The sequence below is a fragment of the Macaca fascicularis genome, chromosome 8, assembly GCF_037993035.2.
Source record: "Macaca fascicularis isolate 582-1 chromosome 8, T2T-MFA8v1.1".
Classification (NCBI taxonomy): domain Eukaryota; kingdom Metazoa; phylum Chordata; class Mammalia; order Primates; family Cercopithecidae; genus Macaca; species Macaca fascicularis.
Window position 1 is genome coordinate 85,000,343 of NC_088382.1, and position 27,081 is coordinate 85,027,423.

Genomic DNA, 27,081 nt, shown 5'->3' on the forward strand with positions numbered 1-27,081 from the left:
AAGTAAAACATCTTTGCACTCCTAGTGTTGGTCAGAATAATTTTGCTTGTAATATGATGTAAATAACATTAAAACTAGCTATGCATTAGTTGATTAATAAGTTTTGCACAATCGTACAATTAAAATCTATAACTACAGAATTTATAACATTCAAAATAATTATATTTTCATGTAAAACATAATATGTTCTTGGTCAGGAGATTGAGACCATCCTGGCTAGCACGGTGAAACCCCATCTCTACAAAAAATTAGCTGGACGTGGTGGCGGGCACCTGTAGTCCCAGCTACTCGGGAAGCTGAGGCAGGAGAATGGCAGGAACCCGGGAGGCAGAGCTTGCAGTGACCTGAGATCGCACCACTGCACTCCAGCCTGGGTGACAGAGTGAGACTCCATCTCAAAAATAATAATAATAATAATCATAATGTTATTTAATGAAACCAAGTATCTGTCAAGAATTGAAATATAATGAAATATAGGTTCTTTTATTTTCTCCATGAGTATACTGTACGTGTACCATGAAGGACTCAATTCTCTCACCATTGCTATCTATCTGAACCATAAAATCTCTACTTACATAATACATAAAATTATTTTTATTTAATTCAGCAAAAATTCTCACTTATATATTGTGGTCATCTCAATATGCTCATCTTTCTTGTCATTAGCCTAGTAATACATAATGCAAAATGGTGACATTCTCATAAGTTTAAAAACATATTAAGAAATTAGTTTGTTCATTAAAATTATAATCAATTATGAATTATACCTGAAAAAGTGTTCTTTCTTTATGATTGTAAAGAAAGCTTGCAAAGGTGCTGTCTTAGTCCATTTGTGTTGCTGCAAAGGAAGACCTGAGGCTGAGCAGTTTATAAAAAGAGGTTTATTTGGCTCATGATTGTGCAGGCTGTATAAAAAGCATGGCACCAGAATCTCCATCTGGTGAAGACCTCAAGCTGCTTCCACTCATGGCAGAAGGTAAATGGGAGCCATCACATGGTGAAAGCAGAAAGTGTTGGCCGGCGGGGGTGGGGTTGGGGGGTGCGGTCAGAGAGAGAGAGAGAAAGAGAGAGAGAGAGAGAGGTGCCAGGCTCTTTAACAAGTAGCTCTTTGGGGACTAATAGAGTGAGAACTTACTTATTATCATGAGGACAGCATTCAGCTATTCATGAGAGATCTGCCCCCATGACCCAGACTCTTTCCAACAGATCCTACATCCGACATTGAGGATCAAACTTCAGCATGATACTTGGCAGGGCCAAACAAACATAGCAGATGGAAACGCAGTTTGGGAATAATTACTACTATTTTGACTTCAGAACAATCTAAGGTAACTAAATATGAAAAATTTGGGGAGATGATTACTCTGCATGTATATTACAAACATAAATGAAAAGTGAGCACCAAAATTGTATAGGTCATAAGATGATAGTGAATATGTTAAATATGGTAAATACTGCAATGTGAGAGCATGCAAACTCCATTTCTGGCTACGATGAGGTAATTGATGCTGGAATTAGCTATAAATATGTACAAACTTGAAAAAATACAGAACAAAACTGTTCTTAGACAAAGTACCAAAAAGCAAACAAACAAACCTAAACAAACAACAAACCAGCACAAGAACATCTCTGATAGAAGGAAGCAACCAAAGCAAGCCCTATAATTTCCCCCAAACTTCTGACTAGAAGAACTTTCCACGTTGCAGCACATGAAGGAAAATCACAAAAAAAAAAATGGCAGTTTTATGACTCAGGGAAACAAAAGAACAAATCCAGGGAACTTATATTGCCTAATTCCATGACTTACTATAAAGCTGCTGCGATCAGCTCTATGATAGTGGTACAAGGATACATTAACAGATCATCGGAACCAAACACAGAGCTCAGAAATGGGTCAAAACGCAGGCCTTCAATCAATTTTTAAAGAAGAACACTTTCATTAGCTAGAGAATTTTTGAATCAACATTTATTTTATTTCAGCACTTTAAAGATCCTATTCCACTGTCTTCTGGGCTTAGCGATCTCTGATGAGAAGTGTGCTAGTGTGTAATGTGTTGTTCCTCTCTGTGTATTGTGTGTCTTTTTTCTCTGACTGCTCTCTCTCGATCTTCAGCAGGTTGAAAATGATGTCATTTGACACAGTTCCCTTTGATTTTATTGGTTTTGGTTTACTAAACTTCTTGAGTTTGTAAATGTGTGTCTTTCATTATAGTTCTTGAGTTTTCAGACATTTTTTCAAAAAATTTTTTGCCACTCATCCTCTTTTTTCTTTTTTTCTGGGACTTCGATTACTTACATAATTCACTTTTCAAAACACGTCCACAGGTCTCCAAGGATATACTTACTTATTTTATTGATCTCTTGTCTGTTCTTCAAATTGCTGTGTTTTCATACATTTTTCTCTGCATTACCTTTTTTCTATTGACAATATCAGGTAAATTTACTTTTAGATATTGTGTTTTAATTCTAAAATGTATATTTGCTTATTTTTATAGTTTACATGTCTTTGCTGAGATTGTCTATGTTTTCATTCATAATGAGCACGTTTGCATTTACCTCATGAGGCACAATAAAAATAGCTGTTTTGAAGTCTTTGTCTTATAATTTTAGCATTTCTGTTAACTTGGGGTTGGCATCTGTTGATTATCTTTTCCCTGTGCCAACTGACAATCTATTAACTTCTAATGAAGAAAAGTCCAGGAAATCACTTTCTTTTTTACGTTTGTGACATATTAAATTTGGAACCCAGTTGAAAAGTTCTTACAACTTATGTTTAGAAAGGAAGCAGCAAATATATCCATCTGCAAACTCTGAAAATTCTTCCTGATTCCTGAATTTAAATGAAATGTGAAGAGTGGTAATATGAGTTCCATGACCAGAAGAAGAGGGGCAAAATTGTGTATTAACTCTATATTGACCAAAATACCATGCTTCCATTGCTTTGCTGCTGTCTGGGTCCTACCTGGTTTTCAATTTTGCTTGGGTCTTTCTCCTCCTCTCTCAAATCTACAGTTTAATATTTCTTGATAGTGCCAATGACTCTCCAGCCAAACATAACCTGTTTCTTGCCAGGCGTTGTTCTGCTATCACAGGCTGTGTTCCAGAAAAGCAAATTCTTTTTTCAACACCATGAATGTGGCTGACTAATCACTTCTCACATCTTCCCTCCTTTCTTCAAAATCACACTCCAGAAGAGAAGATAAAAATACACAGTGAAATTAAATTAAAATTAAAATATTTTAATCTCTTATCGAAAGATTTAAATTTTGTATCAATTTCTAGTTTTTCTTTCTTTTTTAAAAAAACAGTTTATATTATAAACCTGAAGAAATAAGCAGTGGGGAATTTGAAAGTCGTCATTAGGCTTCCTGCTGCATTTTTCTCTTGGAAAGAGTCTTTTCCACAGAAAGTGCTTCATCAGAAAGTAGACCACATTCTTTCAGGGATATTTTAGATGAGACCCATGCCCTAATGTAAAGTTGTAGGTGAGGTTTCCAAGGTCACTTTCAGCTCTAAGGCACAATGATATACTCTGCGCGATTATCACATCACACTGGAAAGGGGCTATTATTTTTATTTAACCATGTATTTTAGAAATAATAAGCCCTTTGGTTACAGAGACACTATTTAGAGAATGATACACTTTTTCAGACTATTCTAAAATCTCAAAATTAAAGGAGCCCAGCTTAATAAGGGGCTGATTTATTGCTTTACTATGCAAGATGTTTGCCATTAACCTAACAGAGGCTCCACACAGAAAAATCATTGTGTAGGGGAAGAAGCCAGAAGGAAAATTAGTCCTGTGATGAAAGGGAACCCATTATGGCTGACTTGATGATATTAATGGCATTTTCCTTCCTCTACAGTACTGTAAAACCTAAATATTTTAATGGCACTCATTTCTTCACCTGGAGGAGAAAGATTACATTGCCGTAAGCCTTTTTTAAATTTTAGGGCACATGTTATGTAGCAATCTTATTCTCTCAAACTTTACAGAGGGAGCTTCATTCCTATTCCTGTGATCAGAAGCTGTGAAGTGAGAGTCACTCCAAGCTCCAGATCCTGTCTGCCAACCACTGGCCTTCATGATAGTTCATGCTGCCAAGTGGACAGAGACTGATTATTTTCTGGCTTCCAATTTCTGAGTCCTGCACTGTAGGTTAGACCGACCCATAAAGTTGACTTTGTGTATACAGTACCCTGAAATGGCATAATCAACACATTTTTCTTCCTGCACATGGCAGCAGAAGAAAAGAACATGCTTCCTTAATTGATCTGCTGAAACCTTGGTCTGCAGGGAAATAAATCTTTCAACCTTTGAGTTATAAGAAGTGTAGTTTTCCTAGGGCAGTGAGGATATGTTAATTTGCTTTTCTGTATAAAGCCAAACCTTAGTTTTCAATACACCCATATATTCAGGAACACTAGAAATTACTCTTACATACCTAATATTTTAATAATTATTACTTTTTCTAATATTAGATTATCTCATTTTGCATGTCCAGGACCCATATCTCCAATAATGATATCATTCAGAAAAATAGTAAGAATTAAGAATATATATCCCGGTTTGATATAACCCAACATACATAGCACTCAACCATTTCAGTAACCTGAGGGGTAATTTAGAGTCAAATTATCAATAAAATTAAAAAGATGCCTGTGGCAGATTAAATTATTGCTTTAGTTCTTCATCACACTCTGTATTCATTCCCTTTATTACATCATTTTGCAAGTTCCTCAACGATAACTGAGATACACTTTTCTCTCCCTTTAGAATTGGTCTTCTGATTTACTTTAGCCAATGAATGTGAGGGCATGCGACATGACTAAAGGCAACAAAAGCATGGCATGAATGAACTTGTTCCCTGGTACTTTTGCCATCATCGAAAGAGCATGCAGCTAGCCCTCTTGTCTAAGGAGATGAGATATGCCTGGAGTAGGACTACATGGCTGATGTGAAAACCTGCAGCTTGAGTATTATTTCAGCCTCAGGAGCTGATCCTCAACTGAAAGAGACTCGTGAGCAAGCTTAGCTAACATCAGGAAAGTGGTCCAGCTAATTTTCAGTCAGAGATAGAGTAGCTAAGATTTATTTTAAAAAAATACTTTCTTTCTGTGAGTTTGTGATATTTTGTTACAGAGAATATCTTAATATCTTATTGATACAGTATGTATTAAGTTCACATTAACTAAAGTGCATGCCTTTAACTCAGAGTGGGTCCTTTTTTTTTTTTTTTAAACAGTCTGGCTCTTTTACCTAGGCTGGAGTGTAGTGGTCCAATCTTGGCTCACTGCAGCCTCCACCTCCCGGTTTCAAGTGATTCTCCCACCTCAGCCTCCCAAGTAGCTGGGATTACAGGCGCACACCACTGCATCTGGCTAATTTTTGTATTTTTAGTAGAGACGGGGTTTTGTCATGTTGGCCAGGCTGGTCTGGAACTCCTGACCTGAGGTGATCCGCCCGCCTCGGCCTCCCGAAGTGCTAAGATTACAGGCATGACCAATCATGCCTGGCCCAGAGTAGGTATTCTTAATGCCCTTTTCAGAAACTCAATTACCCTAATCACCATAATTCTAAAAAGGCAATCATAAAATAAAGATATAAATTTTTCAGTGCATGAAATTAAAAGCCCTAGAAGCATTAATTTTTTTCTCCAGTTATAGATTAACAGTCCAATATAAAATAATTAAAACATGTGAGGAAAGTTGATTTAGTTAAAATCCTATAAAATCTTGATTAAGATTGTAAGTAATAGTGATATATGTTTAGAACACCTCATTTGAAAAAGAGTTCCACATGTAACATTTTATATCAGTGCTTACAAGATCTAGCGTGGCACTGGAAGGAAGGTATGCTTAATTGAGCTGATGGGGATCTCAAAGACATGCTTTAATGTAGATACACATTTTTTTAGTGGACGGATTTTGCTGTTGACTATCAAGCAAAAGTGTTTCAAATTTAAGGAGAAATTCCTCATGTTTATAGTTACGAAAAAGTAATTGTGGCTTACTGATTTTACATTTCAAAGATATACTTTTTATTCCTACCTAACAACATCTAGTTTACAAAGCCTAATTATCTATGTATTCTCACAGGGAAGAATTGGAGTTTGAGGCTCAATACTATATTCTTAGTACCAAGAAAAGACCATGCTTGGATAGCATTACTGAAATCGGTCTGCTTCATAAAAAAAAGAATCACCAAAAATTAATAAATGCTCCTCAGTATGAAAGCAAGTTTGCAACAGTGTCAGAACAACTTTTTTCAAAAAGTTCTGTTTGTTAACCTGCAGATAATTTTTTTCCATCTGATCAAGTTCGATATATTTGTGAATACTCTGCTTCACATTGATTGCTGTGATTATCTCCCCAACCCCATTCCATGTAATCATTGCTAAGCTCATTCATAATCACATGCTTTCTGTTTACAATGTTCTCTGCTTTTCCTGGCTGTGAGCGATCATCTTTAGGCCATTTCCCTGGAATTGAGGGACACTTTGATAACTATGCATGATTATTTTCTTCACATCTTTACACTGCCTTCTCTCACTACCACTGAATAACTTCTTCATTCTATGTTTATATCTACAAAGAATGGCTTGGGCAAATGTTTAAGAAGAAATATTCAGTAAGTAAAAGTTAAAAGAAAATGATATTTCTGTCAATGAAGAAAAACAGATTTGAGTAGAAATGCCAAATATTGTTTAAATTAGGACTACTGATTGTGGTACATGGCTCACATTGATGGAAATGCTTAACTAAACTTCTTTTAAAAATTGTAAAAAAAAATCTTTGATTCATTAATTTGATGCGCTAATGAGTAAACACATATGTTCAGCATTTGAGGATTTTTTAAAATGAAAAAGATCTCTACTTGTTATTCCTAAGTAGATATATTCTTTAAATTAGGAATGTCAGTACTCTGAAATTCAGTCTTGTTATGATGTATATTAATTAAATTATTCAAAATATATTGACTTAAAATTTTCCATGGACTAGATATGAGCATAGGTGGTAAGGGGATAGAGGTGAACATGTATCTGTGTCCTTAGGGAGCTTACATTCTATTGGACGGCATATATAATAAACAATAATGATATTAATGCTTAGTCACATCTGTGGGAAATGCTTTATAAAGAAAACTGCAAGGCTCAATGAAAGTATATAACAGAACTCTATTTAGTGAAGGAGGGCAGAGATAAAGTAACATTTAGTTGAAATAAAACTTCAAAGACGGAGTTAACTAAGTGAAAAATTCTAGTGCACACTTTTCAAACAGAGAAAACAGCACTAGTCCCCCTTTATCCTTGTTTTGCTTTCCACAGTTTCAGTTACCTGCAATCAACCACAATGTGAAAATACTAAATGGAAAATTCCAGAAATAAGCAATTCATAAGTTTTAAATTGCTAGATGTGCTAAGCAGCATGATGAAATCTTGTGCCCATGTTTTCTGTCCCATCCAGGATGTGAAACATCTCTTTATCCAGTGGTGTCCATGCTGTATACATTACCCACCTGCTAGTCACTTACTACCCCTCCTAGTTTTCAGATTGAAAAAACATGCTGTATATGTATTTTGGTATCATCTGTGGTTTCAGGCATCTGCTGGGAGTCTTGGAACATATCCCCTGAGAATAAGGAGAAACTACCAAACAAGAATTCCCTGAGGCAATTAGGAAAATGATGAATATCAGTTTCCTAGAAACGTGGTAGTAAAGTGCCACAAACTGTGTGGTTTCCAACAACAGAAACTTACTCTTTGACAGTTCTGATGAAATAGATAGAGAAACGGGTTAACTCTAGACTTGATTAGGATGGCCAAAAAAATTGGGCATGCATGCTAGAAATGTAAGGGCTACCCCTAAAATAATAGATGTAGAAAGTTGAAGAAAGACAGTTAAGATAATTTTACGAATCTAGCAGTTGTTAGTAAAGAAAAAGAAAACAAATAGTAAGCATAATAAATATAAAACCTTAATAATATGGTGGAGGTAAATCTAAATATATCATAACCCACATGGATGTCATTCTTTCTTATTTAAAGACTGAAAATCTCCAGATAATATTATTTTCAAAGAGTTCACACTGGTTAGTGTTATAGTAGTAAAATGTGTTATGGGATTTGAAAATGGATTGGAAGAGAGAAAAAGTATGAAGGGCAAGAAAAATTAGGAGACCATTCAGTTATTGGTGGTAGGAAGAGAAATGGAGTAAAATATATATTTTAAGAGATACTTAAAAGTAGGTATAATAGTTTATAATATAATCCAAGGGTCAGAAGCTCATATATTTCTAAATCTTCTGAATTGGCCATCACCATTCAGCTTTTAAAATAACTGACTATAAGTTCCATCCCACAAACTGAGAAATCTAGTTCCCTTTTCCTGTTTGTGGTTATGTCCCAAGATTCTCATGGAACTGATAAGTGTTTTCATGATCTGATACTTACGTTCTGCCTCTTCTGAATGATTAGTGTTGATTTTATATTTCATGCCCTATGACTTTCTGTCCCACCTCACCCCAAATGTGTCATAAATTTCATTTTTTATTTTTAATAACCAATACTATCATGAAGATTTTTAAGTTGGGAGGGAGTCACAAAGAGTATCACAAAATAGCATGAAATTAAAAATGTTACTCATCCTTTATAAGATGTTCTTAGCTATAAAACAACTAGAAGATAACAGAGGAGAAAACCTTAATTACCTTCAGTATAATGATAACTTTTTAGATATCAGAACATCAAAGCCATGATCTATGACAGAAATAATTGTTAAACATTTCAGGCAGGGTGTGATGGCTCATTCCTGTAATCCCAGCACTTTGGGAGGCTGAGGCAGGTGGATCACTTGAGGTCAGGAGTTCGAGACCAGCCTGGCCAACACAGCAAAACCTCATCTTTACTAAAAATACAAAAATTAGCTGACCATCGTGACACATACCTGTAATTCCAGCTACTTGGGAGGCTGAAGCAGGAGAATTGCTTGAACCCAGGAGGAGGAGGTTGTAGCGAGCCGAGATTGCTCCACTGCACTCCAGCCTGGGCAACAGAGAGACTTTGTCTCAATTAAAACAAAAAAAAATTAAAAATTTCTTCTCTAAGACAATGTCAAGAGAATGAAAAGACAAGCAGCAGTTTTGGAGAAAATATTTGGAACAGATTTATCTGATACAAGACTATTATCCAAATTATATAAAGACTATTAAGTTCAAGAATAAGAAAACAAGCAACCTGATTTAAAAATGGGTAAAATACCTTAACAGACACCTGACATCGTAAGAAGATATACAAATGGCAAACAAAATAGACCTTATATTAAAGAAGATATACAGATGGCAAATAAACATATTATAAGATGTCCACATCATATGTCATCAGAGAAATGCAAATTCAAACAACATAATCCCATTATACACCTATTCGAATGACCCAAATCTGGAATGCTGATGCCAAATGCCAAATGTTGACCAGGATATGGAGCAACAAAAACTTGCAGTCATTGCTGCTGAAAATGTACAATCATACAATCACTTCAACAAACAGTTTTGCAATTCTCACAAAATTAAAAATTCTTACCATTCAATCCTGATATTGAACATTTGATATTTACCCAAAAGAGATGAAAACATGTTCACACAAAAGGTTGCACCTGGATGTTTATAGTAGTTTTATTTATAATTGTGAAAACTTGAAACCCGTCAAGATGTTCTTCAGTATGTGAATGGATGAATAAACTGGTACATCCAATGAAATATAAATGAGCATTAAAAATGAGTGATCTAATAACTCTTGAAAAGACATGGAAGAAGCTTACGTGCATATTATTAAGTGAAAGTAGCCAGTTTGAAAAGACTACATACTGTATGATTCCACGATGACATTCTGAAATAGATAAAACTATGAAGTCAGTAAAAGGATCAGTGATTGCCAAGAGTCCAGGTGTTGGAAGGATGAATAGGCAAAGCACAGAACATTTTTAGAGCAGTGAGACTATACTTCATGATACTATAATGGATTGATGTAGTTTGGCTCTTTCGTCCCACCTCAAACTAATGTTGAATTGTAATTTTACATGGTGTTGGATGTACGACGCCAAGAGTGAACCCTAATGTACGCTATGGACTTTGGGTGATTAGGATGTGTCATTGTAGGTCCACCAATTGTGAGAAACGTGCCTCTCTGGTGGAAGATGTTGATAACGGGGGAGCTGTGTATATGCAAGGGCAGGAGGTTTATGAGAAACTTCTGTATCTTCCTCTTAATTTTGCTGTAAACTAAAACTGCTTTAAAAAAATAGTCTCATTTTTTTTTAAAGAAAGGAGTAGGGAAGGTGATAAAAATATAAAAACCTAAATAGAAGGGGATAAAGAAGCCCTTGGCCAAAAGGGGCTGTATAATGACCAAGTCTCAGTACTCATTTGAATAAGATCAAAAGAATTACACACAAACAAAAGAATAGACCCAAAGTATTGGATTCCTGTTACTAATTCAGCTACATAAAAAAGCACAGATTAGATAAAAGACAAATTATCTTGGAAGAAATGTCAAACTTTGCATGTTTTACTTTTTTTCACAGTAAAACACATTACAAGTTGGAAAATATAAGAAAATAGTTCTCATTTCTGGTGTGTCCTTGAATATAGTAACACACGTTTTTTCTTCTAAGTTGTCTTATATTTATATTTTAATATTTACACTTTTTTCATTTCACTGTTGTGCAAAATAAGCTCAAAAAGACTATCGTTTTTATTCAAAGGAACAAATATTGATTCAGAAATGTTTGCACATAATTTAAATAATTATGCAATACTAAATTTCCTATATTGTTTTTTATCATGTATCTATCAGCAACTTTAAAACTAATGACTATTCCTAGAAAGTGAAAAATCTGAAATATTACTTGATAATCATAATCAATGGATGGATTACTTTTTGAAATGTTTGTGTTAAGAAGTCTTAGGATCCAGAAAATATTTTTTCCAGTACCAGTTTCAGATAATTTTATTGAGCCCTTACCACAACAAAGACATTGTGTTAAGTATAAGGGAGTGTAGATGGACAACACATACCCTAACCCACCAGGCCCTTCTGTAGTAGCTTCAGGAACGTTATTCAAGCATTTTATCTGTGTGGCAAAATGAAACGCCATTGAAACTATAACCAAAAGTTTGCAGATTGGCATCACATTTTAGGAACTACTGTCCAACGGAGTTTTCACCCCCAACCAAAACAAATTTTACATATATATCATAAAACTTAAAAAATTCCAACATTGATTTTCATTTAAGAAAGATATTATATGAAATACAGTCCACAGAGCATGGTGTCATTTTTCATTCGCACTTCTCTCTCTTCCTTGATTTCTTCTCACATTCATATTCTTCAGATCTTTTCATTCCTCACATGTACAAAGAACACCTTCCACCCCCATTTACCACCCCACATTTTCTCTACCCTTACAGTGTCTACCCACAAACACAATCTCCATACATGGGTCTACATTCAGAATAGCCAATGTCCTTTCCTTGTTTTTCTGAGTATTTTTCCTTGTCAAAGATAGAGAAATCATGAGGCAAAGTAGGGTAGTTGCTTAAAGTTGTCCTTCCCCTTGACAGCCATTGTAACTTGAGATCATAGCTTGAAGCACAGAGCAAAATTACCTCGGACTTTTTACTTCATCCCACTCCCAATTGTTTGGTGTGTTGGTCAGCTATATAGTCCAAAAGATAATGTATGCAAATATACATATGCTTATGTATATGCACACACACACAGTTGTTTTTTCCTTTGAATATTTTATCTTTCTCATAATTTAGGCTTTCTGGTTTTAACTTTTAAATCACATCATCTTAAAATTACATATTCATATTCTCTTTTTTAGCTCTTTGACTTGAATTAAATATTGTATTTTTATCATATACCTCTTTAACTTTCTAATGTCTTTGTATTATTATTTCTTTAGCTACTTGACCTATTTCTCTTATTTTTATTGATTTTTAGTGTTTCAAAAATTGAATTCCTTTTTATATTTATAATTGTTTATTTCCTTGTTTTAATATTCATTCTTTAGATTTATCTATTGTCTATTTTATTTCTAAAGCTCTTCAGAAGTTATTACTTTTTAAAACTACAATTTTATTTCTTATCTTACCTCTTTTAGTTGTCTTCACAGTCACAAGCTTAACAAATTTTTGCCTTGTTGATTTTATCATTATACCTTAACCTTGCTGTAATTATGCATTTTCACATTGACTTTAACATTTTTTAGTCTTTTCGTTTAAAAATTTTAAGATCTAATTTTAGAATTTCTTCTAACTTTAATCTTTGATGTTACCTTATAATTTTAACATTTTTAACTTATCCTCATCTTTTAAAGTTTGTGTAAAATTCAACCACTTTATACTTTCTGTCATAGATGTAGAAGCTCCGAAGACTGAGATATGTCCTCAAGTATAACAAAATACCGCAATAGGGGCAGCATTGATGAGGATGTGGTTAATAATCGCTAATAGAGCATAGGCGGATGGCAGAAAAACGATTTCAAGAAGCAAAAGAGATGACTTCATTGAGGACTTTCTAGGTTTCCATAATGATAAAAGTACTTTGATAAATCACTTTATGTTCTCAATAACCAATTATATCCCATTTACAAATGACTTAACTGGAGTTTCATGCAGACTAAATTCTGGATTGTGCGCCCAGTAAAAATACACACCAAGTCCATCTGATTCTATTTGCTCAGTCCTTTACATGACAGAAATGGTGGGCCATTTACTCATCGAAATGGTGGGCCATGCCATGGCAGGGAGCATCTTCGAACTTAATTATCATTATATGAGCAGAACCAGGAACACCAATGTGCCAACTGTAGGAAAATGGCAGTCTTCATAAAATATATATATTTAAAGTAATATGACATCTGTTCACTTTTTAAAGCAGTTACAAAAGGTAGGTGAGGGGCTTTAAATTGTATAATTTACTAGATACTTACGATACTTGCACACTGACGAGGAAATACACAGAGAGGGACCTTCTAGCTACTCCCACCAAAGTTTGAATGTTTAAATCTCTTCCACTAACACTGATAGAAAAATGCATTTCTACTTAGTGAAGTAATTGCTAATTGACATCTAATTATCTTGAAAATATATTCCTGGGAAACATAGCCCATTTCATGAACTCACTGGGCCTGTTATGAATTTTTGTTTTGAATTCAAAGCTAATACTATTATGCCCTTTAAGCTTTCCACTACTCTGTAAACACTTTAGTTGGTCACAGAGTATTTATACAGTATATGCCAAACTTAATACAACTAAGAACCTGTGTTTGTTTTTCAATGTTTTGAAAACTGCATAAATTTTGATGATTGACAGTCAGAGACTGAAAAATAAATATTTTTACTTTTGAATAACAAACTCCCACAATTTAAACAGAGTAAAGGGGCTTTAGTTATTTGTTTTTCAAAGTGCATTCACTATTAGAAAGTAAACCTAGAAAAAAACAACTTTTTATGTTCTCAGGAAGGAGAAACCTTAAAATACTAGTGACTTGTATTAATACTATAATAGCGTTCATTAATGTTATCGATGCTTTTCTTCCTGGCCTAATAAACTCAGCACGTTACCAGTGCAAGTTTAATGTTTTTCTGATATTACCATATGGGTTAACTTGTCAAGTAAACAATATATGCTCCTTAAGATATTCACCTATATGTTTTAGATCTTATTCATATGTGTATTTCTGTATGACTATGTAATCATATCTCTATATTATATGATTCTTAATCTAATTTTTAAGTAATTTGATCATTACAAATAGCCTTTGTATTCAGCATACTGAGCTTATAAAGCATTTCAAGTAATTTAGTAGCTTTCTTAATTAATTTTTTTCATTGGCAAGCAGATGACAAGATTTTTAGTAAGGCTTTAAAAATAATCCACCCAAGATAGTGAAAACCACATGCAGTTTAGGAAAAACACTAAGGCTGCCAAATAAAAAGAAGAATACCAAATATTATGATAGCAAATCCTGAAAAGAATTGTCTGCCTATGATAGTAATACTCAGGAAAAATAAACCACATTTCATTACATTAAAAGGCACTCTAATGATTTTCATTTTAGTCATGAAGTTGACTATTTTGCTCAATCACAGTGTGTCCCCATAATTTAGGGTTCTAGTCATTGACCCAGATACTCTCATTACATTATCTTTTTATTCTTTTTATTTTTGTCTTTGCTGCTGCTTCCTCTTTTTTTTTATGTTGTTGCTGATGTATTCTCTGAGTTGGCTGTAGGAATTAGGGAAAAATTGCTTGTAGGAAATTACCATTACTTTTAGAATAGACAAATTAGGATTAGCTAAAATGAACATTATTAACCTACTCATTTTTTAAAAAGGGCACTACATTAAAAGGAAAGCAGGAAAATAACAAGGGCCATCCTTCACTTACACAGTCTTTTACTTTTGCTCCTGAATTAGAACAATCCCAGGATGGATATAACTGAAAGTGGATATACCATTTGTTACCCCTTTCAGATAATGGTATGACTTCACTGCGTGAAGAAGCAGAATTTAAATTTAAGGCCAAAAAAATGGTGTACATCTGAGTGTCTGACAATCCTAGTTATCAAAATAAAGAAACAGTACATGGAGTCTTTCGTGTTGATTTCATCAATTCAATTTTAGTACTGACAGCTTAAGAAGTAAAATTATGAAAAGCAACATATAAAATAAAAAAGTAGCTTTATAAATTCAGAACAATTGTTTCAGTATACAAAAATATCTTGCTCTCACCAATAAAAATTAAATTAAATTAAATGATAATGTATAAAAAGATGAAAGTAAAGACAGTAAAGAAAAAAATTGAATTCCTATATAGGCACATTAGTGGAATATTCATGAATGTAGTGTTTCCTGGTAAATATTATGGTGAATGACAGATATCAATCTGAAAAGCCAACCCTTTTTTATGTTTCTCAGAAAATTAGCTGTTTTATATTTATACATTTCTTTAATATTCTTGTATAATGGCGGCATCTCATATTCTCTAGTTTTCTTAGCCGACAACTTGAAAAGAAGAATCTAAAATGTTTTCTTATCAACATTAGCAGTGACATAGTTTGAAGCTTTTATGAACTGAATTGGCAAATAGTCATTTATTCATTTACAGAATAAGAAAAACTCTAAACAGATACTCTAAGAAATCTCAAATGGTCACTCTTTATTAACTTATGAATACTTCAGAATAATACTGAACATTTTTATTCTCATAATTTTATTTTTTTATTATTATTTTTTTTATTATTATACTTTGAATTCTAGGGTACATGTGCATAACGTGCAGGTTTGTTACATATGTATACTTGTGCCATGTTGGTGTGCTGCAGCCATCAACTCGTCAGCACCCATCAACTCCTCATTTACATCAGGTATAACTCCCAATGCAATCCCTCCCCCCTCCCCCCTCCCCATGATAGGCCCCAGTGTGTGATGTTCCCCTTCCCGAGTCCAAGTGATCTCATTGTTTAGTTCCCACCTATGAGTGAGAACATGCGGTGTTTGGTTTTCTGTTCTTGTGATAGTTTGCTAAGAATGATGGTTTCCAGCTGCATCCATGTCCCTACAAAGGACACAAACTCATCCTTCTTTATGGCTCCATAGTATTCCATGGTGTATATGTGCCACATTTTCTTAATCCAGTCTGTCACTGATGGACATTTGGGTTGATTCCAATTTTATATTTTTATGGCTTGAGTGGGTAAGAGAATTCTGGCTTGATTAAGTCTCTTCTGAAATACATCTGGCTGTTAGTCTCAGCAAGGGTGGAGAGGTGAGCTGCTTATGGTCTTGTTTTCTTTTTGTTGTGCAAGCAAAGGAAGACAAAGAATACCGTCTGCTTACTTGAAATCGTAAGACTTCTTCCTTATAGTTAATTTCATGCTTTTAGGGCTGTGCTTTCTATTAAGTAGTGTCACATAAACAATAAAATCACTCCCTGTAGGTTTTCAGACCAATAGTAAATGAATGACAACTAGTACCGGAAATTCTCACTGTAAGACAAAACAAGTAAAACTATAACATTAGTAGATATTTACGTGGAGTCCCCTCTTACAGTTGTTTGTTAGACAAGAATCAATAAAGAGAGGGGAGATATTTAGTTATGTTCTATTTTAATCTATTACTTCATTTTAGGAAACAATATATCTGGACTTAATCTTTAAATATTATTAATACATGAAATTTTAATAGTTTAATGTAGTTTAATATGACTACATATTAAGACTATGTATTAAGAGGAATGGGTGGTATTTTTTATTATCTCATCTTTGAATACTTGTGAATAAGCCATGTTGAGATTCAGCACTGGGTAACTCCTCGAGACTACAATGATAATATGACATCTAGTCAGAGACTATGTGAAGCAAGAGTATACGCTTTCCAACCCTGAGCAATGTCAGTGAAAATATCCTCTTATAATTTCTACTTCCTGGCCTTATGGGAGAGAATGTTTCTTGACAGATAGTGTAGAACACATGGTCCAAAAGTTCATTGAGTGCAATTTCCCATATAGTGCTGCATATGTATTACTTCATTCAATCTTGATGGGCATTTTATTTTATTTTATTTTATTTTATTTTATTTTATTTTAAGACAGCATCTCATTCTGTCACCCAGGCTGGAGTGCAGTGGTACAATCTCGGCTCACTACAACCTCGCTTCCCAGGTTCAAGCTATTCTCTTGCCTCACCCTCCCAAGTAGCTGGGACTACAGGGGCGTGCCACCTGCCTGGCTGATTTTTGTATCTTTGGTAGAGACAGGGTTTTACCATGTTGGCCAAGCTGGTCTCAAACTCTTAACCTCAAGAGATCCACCCTATTTGGCCTCCCAAAGTTCCAGGATTATAGGCATGAGCTACTAGACCTGACCTGGGCATCTTATTTTCATTTATGGCCTACAAAACTATTTAGAGCATATATTTCATATATTATTGTGTAGTAAATAACACAGCAGGTGACATTTGCCTTTTCTAGATAAGACTAAAAAGTTTTAGATGGAATCATTTGGAAATAAAGTCAACACGATTAAGCTATCAAGACTGACTGGTGATAATATGAAAACAATGTAGGAGATATCACTTCAGAGTTATAAACTCTCAGGCCAATTAGGAAAAAGTCACAGATAAAGACTCTACAAGGAGATTAATGGATTTACCTTATATTACATACACAAGGTTGAACTAGATTTAAGTAGCTATTGTTAATGGGTACCTTGCATCATTATTCTCTTCTTTCTCTGATAACTCAGAAGAAGAAAACATTCTTTATGTCTGCAATAAGACTCTACATGTAAGATCATTTCTCCTGGCCCTAAGACCACTAGCAATAGGGTCTGAAAAGTAGAGTATACATGCACCTAATTGCTAAGGCAATTCCACACCACTAAGATTCATAGGAACCTGAGATAATGTATTGAAATTGCTGCTGATGAGTACAAACTGAAATAGAAAGTCCTGAAGCTAGTACTACATCAGAGAAAGATTCTCATTTTGAAAGAGGACCAAAAAAAGTTATAAAAGAAATAAAATAAATCCTAAATATGTACTAGGGTTTAGAAATATTTCCATTTCTATATTCATTTCAAACTTGGTTTGTTCACTCTGAATTTATATATTAGTAAAAACTTTAATTAGCGTGACAGATGATGACTATGTAAGCCAAATGTTAGGAGATCTGTGAGAACAAGATTCATAATTCAAGCGGCCCATGAGACCCTCAGTGTGTGTGTTCTGCTGTACTAACTTTCACAGTTTTCACAGAATAATTTTAAAACTGTTAAGATTTTCACCCTCTATAAAATCTCTGTAAAAGGGTCTTAAAACCTGAGCCAATGTAAAATCATTACATTTGTATACATTAGTGTCATTTTCCTTATTGTTTTCTTTCCCTTAATGCTGCTCAGCTAGTGAAGAAAAAAAATATAAATAATTGTTTATTTTTTAAACTTTAGTTTTAGATTGAAAAAATATCAAATCTTATAAGAAACTGTTAGCTAACTATGAGATAAAGAAAAAGTAAATTTAGTCTTTGAAACAGCAGTGTAAAATCTAACATGTTAAGCCCAACAAAAGCATAATTAGGTTGCCTAATAGATACCTTTTTTTTTTTTAAACCCCAAGCCAGTATGCTATTTTTCATTTGCTCCTCAAGATCCATGCTCTTCTTTGCTTTATCTGCTGTGTTTCCTGGGAAACAATCTATAGGGAACGAACTAACAGACTCTGACTCCTAGTTTGGGTCAATCAACGGGGAAACCATGAAACATTAGAGGAAGGAATGTGAGTAAAGTTAAGCTCTTTATCCCCTCTGTCTCCCTGAAGAATCACTGCAGAATGGGATGGTCCTCAGCTGAAGGTCATAGCAAAGTCAGACAGCTCTCTCTCTCCCAGTGCACATAATCATCCCTATCCTAGACTTTAAGTGAGATAATAACGGCTCCCAGTTCATTTAGCCTCTGAAGTACCAACTACATTAGTCCTTATGTTTTCCATAAAGGCCATGTATACCTTAAAAACAGTCACTTTGACAAAATCTTCTCTGATATATGTGTGATATTTATTTCTTACAAAGGTCCTTGTTGATATCCAAGTGACAAGTATCCAAGTATCTGGTGGCTGAAAAATCATTCTTATCACCAAATATAGAAATATTTAGTATGTCTACTCAAAGTTTAGCCTATATGGCATATAACCTAAGATTCTTTATGCAAAAATTATTCTTTGGGAAACCTCATACAGAGCTGGGTGCGGCAGCATGTAGCTGTAATCCTAGCTACTCTGGAGGCTTAGAGGTTGGATCACGTTAGCCCAGGGGTTCAAGACCAGCCTGCGCAATATAATGAAGTCCCACCCCCGACCCCCTTAAAAAAACCCATATAATATTGGGGAAAATAAGTAAAAATCAAGAATAATCCTTTCTGTGATTCAAATGACCTATTATCTCCTCAGTTTCCAGAGACTGTCAAAATACTATTAGACTCTTCATGTTTACAAAACCTGTATTCAATGTCATAAATGAAGTTTAGCAAAAGTAAGTTCCATTATGTAAAATTTTGAATTTTCAAATGAAAGTTTATTTTTATTCTCATCCAGTTAAACTTTGCAAAGTCATAAAATACTTGGCCATTATCAGATTTCACTAAAATTTGAACTTTGTAAAATCATACATTTTCTCTAAACTTGTATTATTTCCTTTTTCACAGCTAGAGTTAAATGTAATTTTCACATATCTTTTATCTTCATATTATTCATACCTTTAAATGAAAAATAAATGCTTCTTTTTTTAATTTATGCTGGGTGTGGTGGTTCATGCCTATAATCTCAAAGGAGGCTAAGGTGGGAGATCACTTAAGTCAAGAGTTGGAGACCAGCCTGGGAAATATATGACACTCAGTATCTACCAAAATAAAAAATCTAAAAATAAGCTTGGTGTGATGACTCTCACCTGTAGTTTCAGATGCTTGGGAGGCTGAGGAAGGAGGATCACTTTAGCCCAGGAGTTCAAGGCTGCAGTGAGCTATGACTGTGCCACTGGACTCCTGTCTGGGCAGCAGAGTGAGATTCTGTCTCAATAAATTAATAAAAATATTTTTTCTGCAGATTGCTTTCCATTGATTGATGTCACTGTATTCCTATGACTTAAAAGTTGTTTATATAGTTTGTGCCACATAACAATGTTTCAGTTAGTGATGGACCTCATATACGATGATGATACCATAAGATTATAATGGAACTGGAAAAGTCTTGTTGCCCAATGATGTAGCCATTGTAACATCATAGCACAAAACATTACTCACGGTTTGTGGTGATACTGGTGTGAACAAACCTACCGTGATGCCAGTTGTATAAATGTGCAGCACATACAATTATATACAATACATAATACTTGATAATGATCATAAATGACTATATTACTGGTTTATTATTTACTACACAATACATTTTATTGTTATTTTTGAGAGTATTCCATCTACTTATTAAAAAAAAGGTTAACTGTAAAACAGCCTCAGGGAGGTTGTTCAGGAGGTATTCCAGAAGAAGGCATTGTTATCGTAGGAGATGACAGCTCCATGGATGTACTGCCTCTGAGGACCTTCGCTTAGGATGAGAGGTTGAGAGAGAAGAGAGTGATATTGATGATCCCGACCTGTGTAGGCCTAGACTTATGTGTGTGCTTTTGTCTTAGTTTTGAAGAAAAAAATATAAAAGTAAAAATTAAATGAATAAGTAAAAATAGTAAAAAAAATTAAAAAGCTTATAGAATAAAGATATAAAGAAAAAATATTTTTGTACAGCTATGTGTGGGGAAAAGAAAGAGAGATCAGCCTGTTACTGTGTCTATATAGAAAGAAGTAGACATAAGAGACTCCATTTTGTTCTGTGTTTGAGATGCTGTTAATCTGTGACCCTACCCCCAACCTTGTCCTTGCAAGAGACATGTGCTGCGGTGACTCAAGGTTTAATGGATTTTGGGCTGTGCAGGATGTGTCTTTGTTAAATAAGTGCCTGAAGGCAGCTTGCTGGTTAAAAGTCATCACCATTCTCTTAATTTCAACTACCCAGGGACACGTACACGGCCAAAGGTCACAGGGACCTCTGCCTAGGAAAGCTAGGTATTGTCCAAGGTTTCTCCCCATGTGATAGGCTGAAGTAATGCTAAAAGGTTTATGGAGATGTTTGCATATGCATCTCAAGGCACAGTAATTTCCTTTAAACTTATTCACGTCACAGAGGTTTTTGTTCATATGTGTTACTGCCGATTTCCTCCCTACGATGATCCTATTGTCCTGCCACTCCCTTATCTTTAAGATGGTAAAGATAATTATCAATAAATACTAAGGGAACTCAGAGACCGGTGCCGGCGTGGGTCCTCTGTAAGCTGAGCACCGGTCCCCTGGGCCCCTGCTTTTCTTTCTCTATACTTTGTCTCTGTGTCTCATTTCTTTTCTCAAGTCTCTCGTTCCACCTAACGAGAAACACCCACAGGTGTGGAGGGGCAGGCCACCCCTTCATCTGGTGCCCAACGTGGAAGCTTTTCTGTAAGGTGAAGGTACGCTGGAGCGTGGTCATTGAGGACAAGTCGACGAGAGACTCCCGAGTACGTCTACAGTCAGCCTTGCGATAAGCTTGTGCGCTCGGAAGAACCTAGGGTAACAATGGGGCAAACTAAAAGTAAATATGCCTCTTATCGCAGCTTTATTAAAATTCTCTTAAAGAGAGGGGGAGTTAAAGTCTCTACCAAAAATCTAATTACGCTATTTCAAACAATAGAACACTTTTGTCCATGGTTTCCGGAACAGGAAACTTTAGATCTAAAAGACTGGGAAAAAATTGGCAAAGAATTAAAACAAGCAAGTAGGGAAGGTAAAATCATCCCACTTACAGTATGGAATGATTGGGTCATTATTAAAGTAGCTTTAGAACCATTTCAAACAGAAGAAGATAGCGTTTCAATTTCTGATGTCCCTAAAAGCTGTGCAGTAGATTGTGAAAAAGAGGCAGGGATAGAATCCCAGAAAGGAAAGGAAAGTTCACACTGTAAATGTGTATCAGAGCCAGTAATGGCTCGGTCAATGCAAAATGTTGACGATAATCAATTACAGGAGGTAATATATCCTGAAACGTTAAAATTAGAGGAAAAAGATCCAGAATTAGTAGAGCCATCAGAGTCTAAACCACGATGGCCAACTGCTCTTCCAGCAGCTCAGATGCCTGTAACTTTACAACCTCAAATGCAGGTTAAACAAGTACTAACTCCAAAAGAAGATCAAATACGAAAAGATAGAGTCTCTGTCATGGCAATGCCAATCCAAATGCAGTGTCCACAATATCAACCGGTAGAAGATAAGACCCAGCCGCCAGTAGCCTATCAATACTGGCCGCCAGCCGAACTGCAGTATTGGCAGCCCCCAGAAAATCTGTATGGACAGCCAGCAACATTTCCAGCGCCACAGGGCAGGGCGCCATATCCTCAGCCACCCACCATGAGACTTAATCCTACAGCACCGCCTAGTACACAGGGTAGTGCGTTACATAAAATTATTGATGAGGCAAGAAAACAAGGAGATATTGAGGCATGGCAATTCCCAGTAATATTAGAATCAAGACCACCTGGAGAAGGGGCCCAAGAGGGAGAGCTTCCCGTAGCTGAAGCCAGATATAAGTCCTTTTCTATAAAAATGCTAAAAGAAATGAAAGAAGGAGTAAAACAGTATGGACCCAACTCTCCTTACATGAGAACATTATTAGATTCCATTGCTCATGGACAGAGACTCATTCCTTATGATTGGGAGATTCTGGCAAGATCCTCACTCTCACCCTCCCAATTTTTACAATTTAAGACTTGGTGGATTGATGGGGCACAAGTACAGGTTCGAAAAAATAGGACTGGCAATCCTCCAATTAACATAGATGCAGATCAACTATTAGGAATAGGTCAAAATTGGAGCACTGTTGACCAACAAGTAATAATGCCAAATGAGGCCATTGAGCAAATCAGGGCTATCTGCCTTAGGGCCTGGGAGAAAATCCAAGACCCAGGAACCACCTGCCCCTCCTTTAATACAATAAGACAAGGCTCTAAAGAGCCTTACCCTGATTTTGTAGCAAGACTTCAAGATGCTGCTCAAAAGTCAATTACCGATGAAAATGCCCGTAGGGTCGTAGTGGAGTTGATGGCATATGAAAACGCCAATCCTGATTGTCAATCAGGCATTAAGCCATTAAAAGGAAGGGTTCCCGCAGGATCAGATGTAATCTCAGAGTACATTAAAGCCTGCGATGGAATTGGAGGAGCTACGCATAAAGCTATACTTATCGCTCAAGCAATCACAGGAGTTGCTTTAGGAGGACAGGTTAGAACATTTGGGGGAAGATGTTATAATTGTGGTCAAATTGGTCATCTAAAAAAGAATTGCCTAGTCTCAAATAAACAAAATGTAACTGCTCAAACTACTACAGCAACAGATAAAGAGCCATCTGGCCTATGTCCAAGATGTAAAAAGGGAAAACATTGGGGTAATCAATGTCGTTCTAAATTTGATAAAAATGGGCAACCACTGTCGGGAAACGAGAGGAGGGGCCAGCCTCAGGCCCCGCAACAAACTGGCGCGTTCCAAATTCAGCCCTTTGTTCCTCAGGGTTTTCAGGAACAACAACCCCTACTGTCACAAGTGTCTCAGGGAATAAGCCAGTTATCACAATACAGCAGTTATCCCCTACCACAAGCGGCAGTGCAGCAATAGATTTATGCACTATACAAACAGTCTCTCTGCTTCCAGGGGAGCCTCCAAGAAAAATCCCCACAGGGGTATATGGCCCATTGCCTGAGGGGACTGTAGGACTAATTTTAGGAAGATCAAGTTTACATCTAAAAGGAGTTCAAATTCATACTGGTGTGGTTGATTCAGACTATAAAGGCGAAATTCAATTGGTTATTAGTTCCTCAATTCCTTGGAGTGCCAGTCCAGGAGACAGGATTGCTCAATTATTACTCCTACCTTATATTAAAGTTGGAAATAGTGAGATAAAAAGAACAGGAGGGTTCGGAAGCACTGATCAGACAGGAAAAAGTACTTCCCATGTTAAAAAAACATTTCTTATCTTGTTTTGCTGTAATGGGAGTTCCAGAAAAAATTAAAACTGGCAATGGACCAGGTTATTACAGTAAAGCTTTCCAAAAATTCTTAAATCAGTGGAATATTACACATACAACAGGAATTCCTTATAATTCCCAAGGACAGGCCATAGTTGAAAGAACTAATAGAACACTCAAAACTCAGTTAGTTAAACAAACAAAAGGGGGAGACAGTAAGGAGTGTACCACTCCTCAGATGCAGCTTAATCTAGCACTCTATACTTTAAATTTGTTAAACATTTATAGAAATCAGACTACTACTTCTGCAGAACAACATCTTACTGGTAAAAAGAACAGTCCACATGAAGGAAAACTGATTTGGTGGAAAGACAACAAAAATAAGACAGGGGAAATAGGGAAGGTGATAACCTGGGGAAGAGGTTTTGCTTGTGTTTCACCAGGAGAAAATCAGCTTCCTGTTTGGATACCCACTAGACATTTGAAGTTCTACAGTGAACCCATCGGAGATGCAAAGAAAAGCGCCTCCACGGAGACGGAAACACCGCAATCGAGCACCATTGACTCGCATGATGAACCAAGAGGTGATATCAGAACAGATGAAGTCACCACGCACCAAGAAGGCGGAGCTGCCGACCTGGGCACAGTTAAAGAAACTGACACTGTTAGCTGGAAAAAGCCTAGCTAGCACAAAGGTGACACAAACCCCAGAAAAAATGCTGCTTGCAGCTTTAATGATGGTATCAATGGTGGTAAGTCTCCCCATGCCTGCAGGAGCAGCTGCAGCTAATTATACCTACTGGGCCTATGTTCCTTTCCCGCCCTTAATTCAGGCAGTTACATGGATGGATAATCCTATTGAAGTATATGTTAATAATAGTGTGTGGGTACCTGGTACCACAGATGATCGTTGCCCTGCCAAACCGGAGGAAGAAGGAATGATGATAAATATTTCCATTGAGTATCGTTATCCTCCTATTTGCCTAGGGAGAGCACCAGGATGTTTAATGCCTGCAATCCAAAATTGGTTGGTAGAAGTACCTACTGTCAGTCCCACCAGTAGATTTACTTATCACATGGTAAGCGGAATGTCACTCAAACCACAGGTAAACTATTTACAAGACTTTTCTTATCAAAGATCATTAAAATTTAGGCCAAAAGGGAAACCTTGCCCCAAGGAGATTTCCAGAGAATCAAAAGATTTAGTTTGGGAAGAATGTGTGGCCGATAGTGCAGTGATATTACAAAACAATACATTCGGAACTGTTATAGATTGGGCACCTAGAGGTCAATTCTACCACAATTGCACAGGACAAACTCAATTCTGTCCCAGTGCACTAGTGAGTCCAACTGTTGATAGTGACTTAACGGAAAATTTAGACAAACAGAAGCACAAAAAATTACAGTCTTTCTACCCTTGGATATGGGGAGAAAAGGGAATCTCTACTCCAAGACCAAAAATGATAAGTCCTGTTTTTGGTCCTGAACATCCAGAATTATGGAGGCTTACTGTGGCTTCATACCGCCTTAGAATTTGGTCTGGAAATCAAACTATAGAAACAAGAGATTATAAGCCATTTTACTCTATCAACCTAAATTCCAGTCTAACAGTTCCTTTACAAAGTTGTGTAAAGCCCCCTTATATGTTAGTCATAGGAAATATAGTTATTAAACCAGACTCCCAAACTATAACTTGTGAAAATTGCGGATTGTTTACTTGCATTGATTCGACTTTTGATTGGCAGCACCGTATTCTGCTGGTGAGAGCAAGAGAAGGCGTGTGGATCCCTGTGTCCATGGACCGACCATGGGAGGCCTCACCATCCATCCATATTTTGACTGAAGTATTAAAAGGCGTTTTAAATAGATCCAAAAGATTCATTTTTACTTTAATTGCAGTGATTATGGGATAAATTGCAGTCACAGCTACAGCCACTGTGGCAGGAGTTGCATTGCACTCTTGTGTTCAGACAGTAAGCTTTGTTGACAATTGGCAAAAGAATTCCACAAGGTTGTGGAATTCACAATCTGGTATCGATCAAAAATTGGCAAATCAAATTAATGATCTTAGACAAACTGTCATTTGGATGGGAGATAGACTCATGAGCTTGGAACATCGTTTCCAGTTACAGTGTGACTGGAATACGTCAGATTTTTGTATTACACTCCAAGATTTTGTATTACACTGGGACATGGTTAGACATCATCTACAGGGAAGAGAAGATAATCTCACTTTAGACATTTCTAAATTAAAAGAACAAATTTTTGAAGCCTCTCAAAATCACTTAAATATTGTGCCTGGAGCTGAGGCGTTAGATCAAGGGGCAAAACCTCTTTATGGATTAAACCCCACGACTTGGAATAAGTCTATTGGGAACTCTACTGCAGTAAATTTTGGAATTATGTGTCTCTGTTTTATCGGCTTGTTTTTAGTGTGCCGGACCAGTCGAAGAATCCTGCATCAAAATCGAGAGAACGAACAAGCCTTCATCGCCATGGCACATTTATATAGAGGAAAAGGGAGGAAGAATGTTGTGAGAAGTCAGGGACCTTGAATGCAGGGCGGCTGAAGCCACGGCAGAAAAACATAAAATATGAAGATTTCATGGACATTTATTAGTTCTCCCAAGTTAATACTTTTATAATTTCTTATGTCTGTCTTTACTTTAATCTCTTAATTCCATCATCTTCTTTGTAAACTGAGGAGGATATATGTCACCTCAGGACCCTGTGATGATTGCCTTAACTGCACAAATTGTTTGTGGAGCATGTGTGTTTGAACAATATGAAATCTGGGCATCTTGAAGAAAGAATAAGATAACAGCAATGTTCAGGGAACAAGGGAGGCAACCTTGAACTGGCCACCGGTGAGCCGGACGGAACAGAGCCATATTTCTTCTCTTTTCTTATGCAAATAGGAGAAATATCGCTGAATTCTTTTTCTCAGCAAGGAACATCCCTGAGAAAGAGAATGCGCTCTGAGAGTAGGCCTATAAACGACCCCCTTGGAGGCGTGCCACCTTTTACAGTTGAAGCCGAAGAGATGAAATAAGCCCCGGCCTCCTGTAGCGCTCCCAGGCTTATTAGGAGGAGGAAATTCCTACCTAATAAATTTTGGTCAGACAGGTTGTCTACTCTCAAACCCTGTTTTCTGATAAGATGTTATCAATGACTATGCATGCCCCAAAATTTTAATTTTAACACCATGCTGTGATCTCATCCTGCCTCCACTTGCTTTGTGATATTCTATTACTTTGTGAAGTATGTAATCTCGGTGTCATGATGACAATGGTGGTTTTGTTGAAAAGAAAAGGGGGAAATGTGGGGAAAAGAAAGAGAGATCAGCCTGTTACTGTGTCTATATAGAAAGAAGTAGACATAAGAGACTCCATTTTGTTCTGTATTTGAGATGCTGTTAATCTGTG

The 27,081-nt window shown here is 36.1% G+C and overlaps 1 protein-coding gene and 1 long non-coding RNA gene across 2 annotated transcripts in view; one reads left to right on the forward strand and one right to left on the reverse strand.

The window, feature by feature from the left end:
- Window positions 1-1,941: 1,941 nt before the first annotated feature.
- LOC135964539 (uncharacterized) overlaps window positions 1,942-27,081 on the reverse strand; it is a 70,618-nt gene continuing 45,478 nt past the window's right edge. Inside the window, exon 3 of the long non-coding RNA XR_010577026.1 lies at window positions 1,942-3,185. This is a non-coding gene — a long non-coding RNA (uncharacterized lncRNA). The remainder of the gene's footprint in view (window positions 3,186-27,081) is intronic.
- On the forward strand, window positions 23,866-26,968 carry LOC141407519 (endogenous retrovirus group K member 25 Env polyprotein). The gene has a single exon (XM_074000023.1). It carries the CDS (start codon window positions 24,166-24,168, stop codon window positions 25,567-25,569), a length of 1,404 nt encoding a protein of 467 aa, XP_073856124.1. The 5' UTR covers window positions 23,866-24,165; the 3' UTR covers window positions 25,570-26,968.

Excerpts from the sequence above, each read along its gene's own strand:
- LOC141407519 (XM_074000023.1), top strand. The coding sequence starts at position 24,166 with ATGCAAAGAAAAGCGCCTCCACGGAGACGGAAACACCGCAATCGAGCA.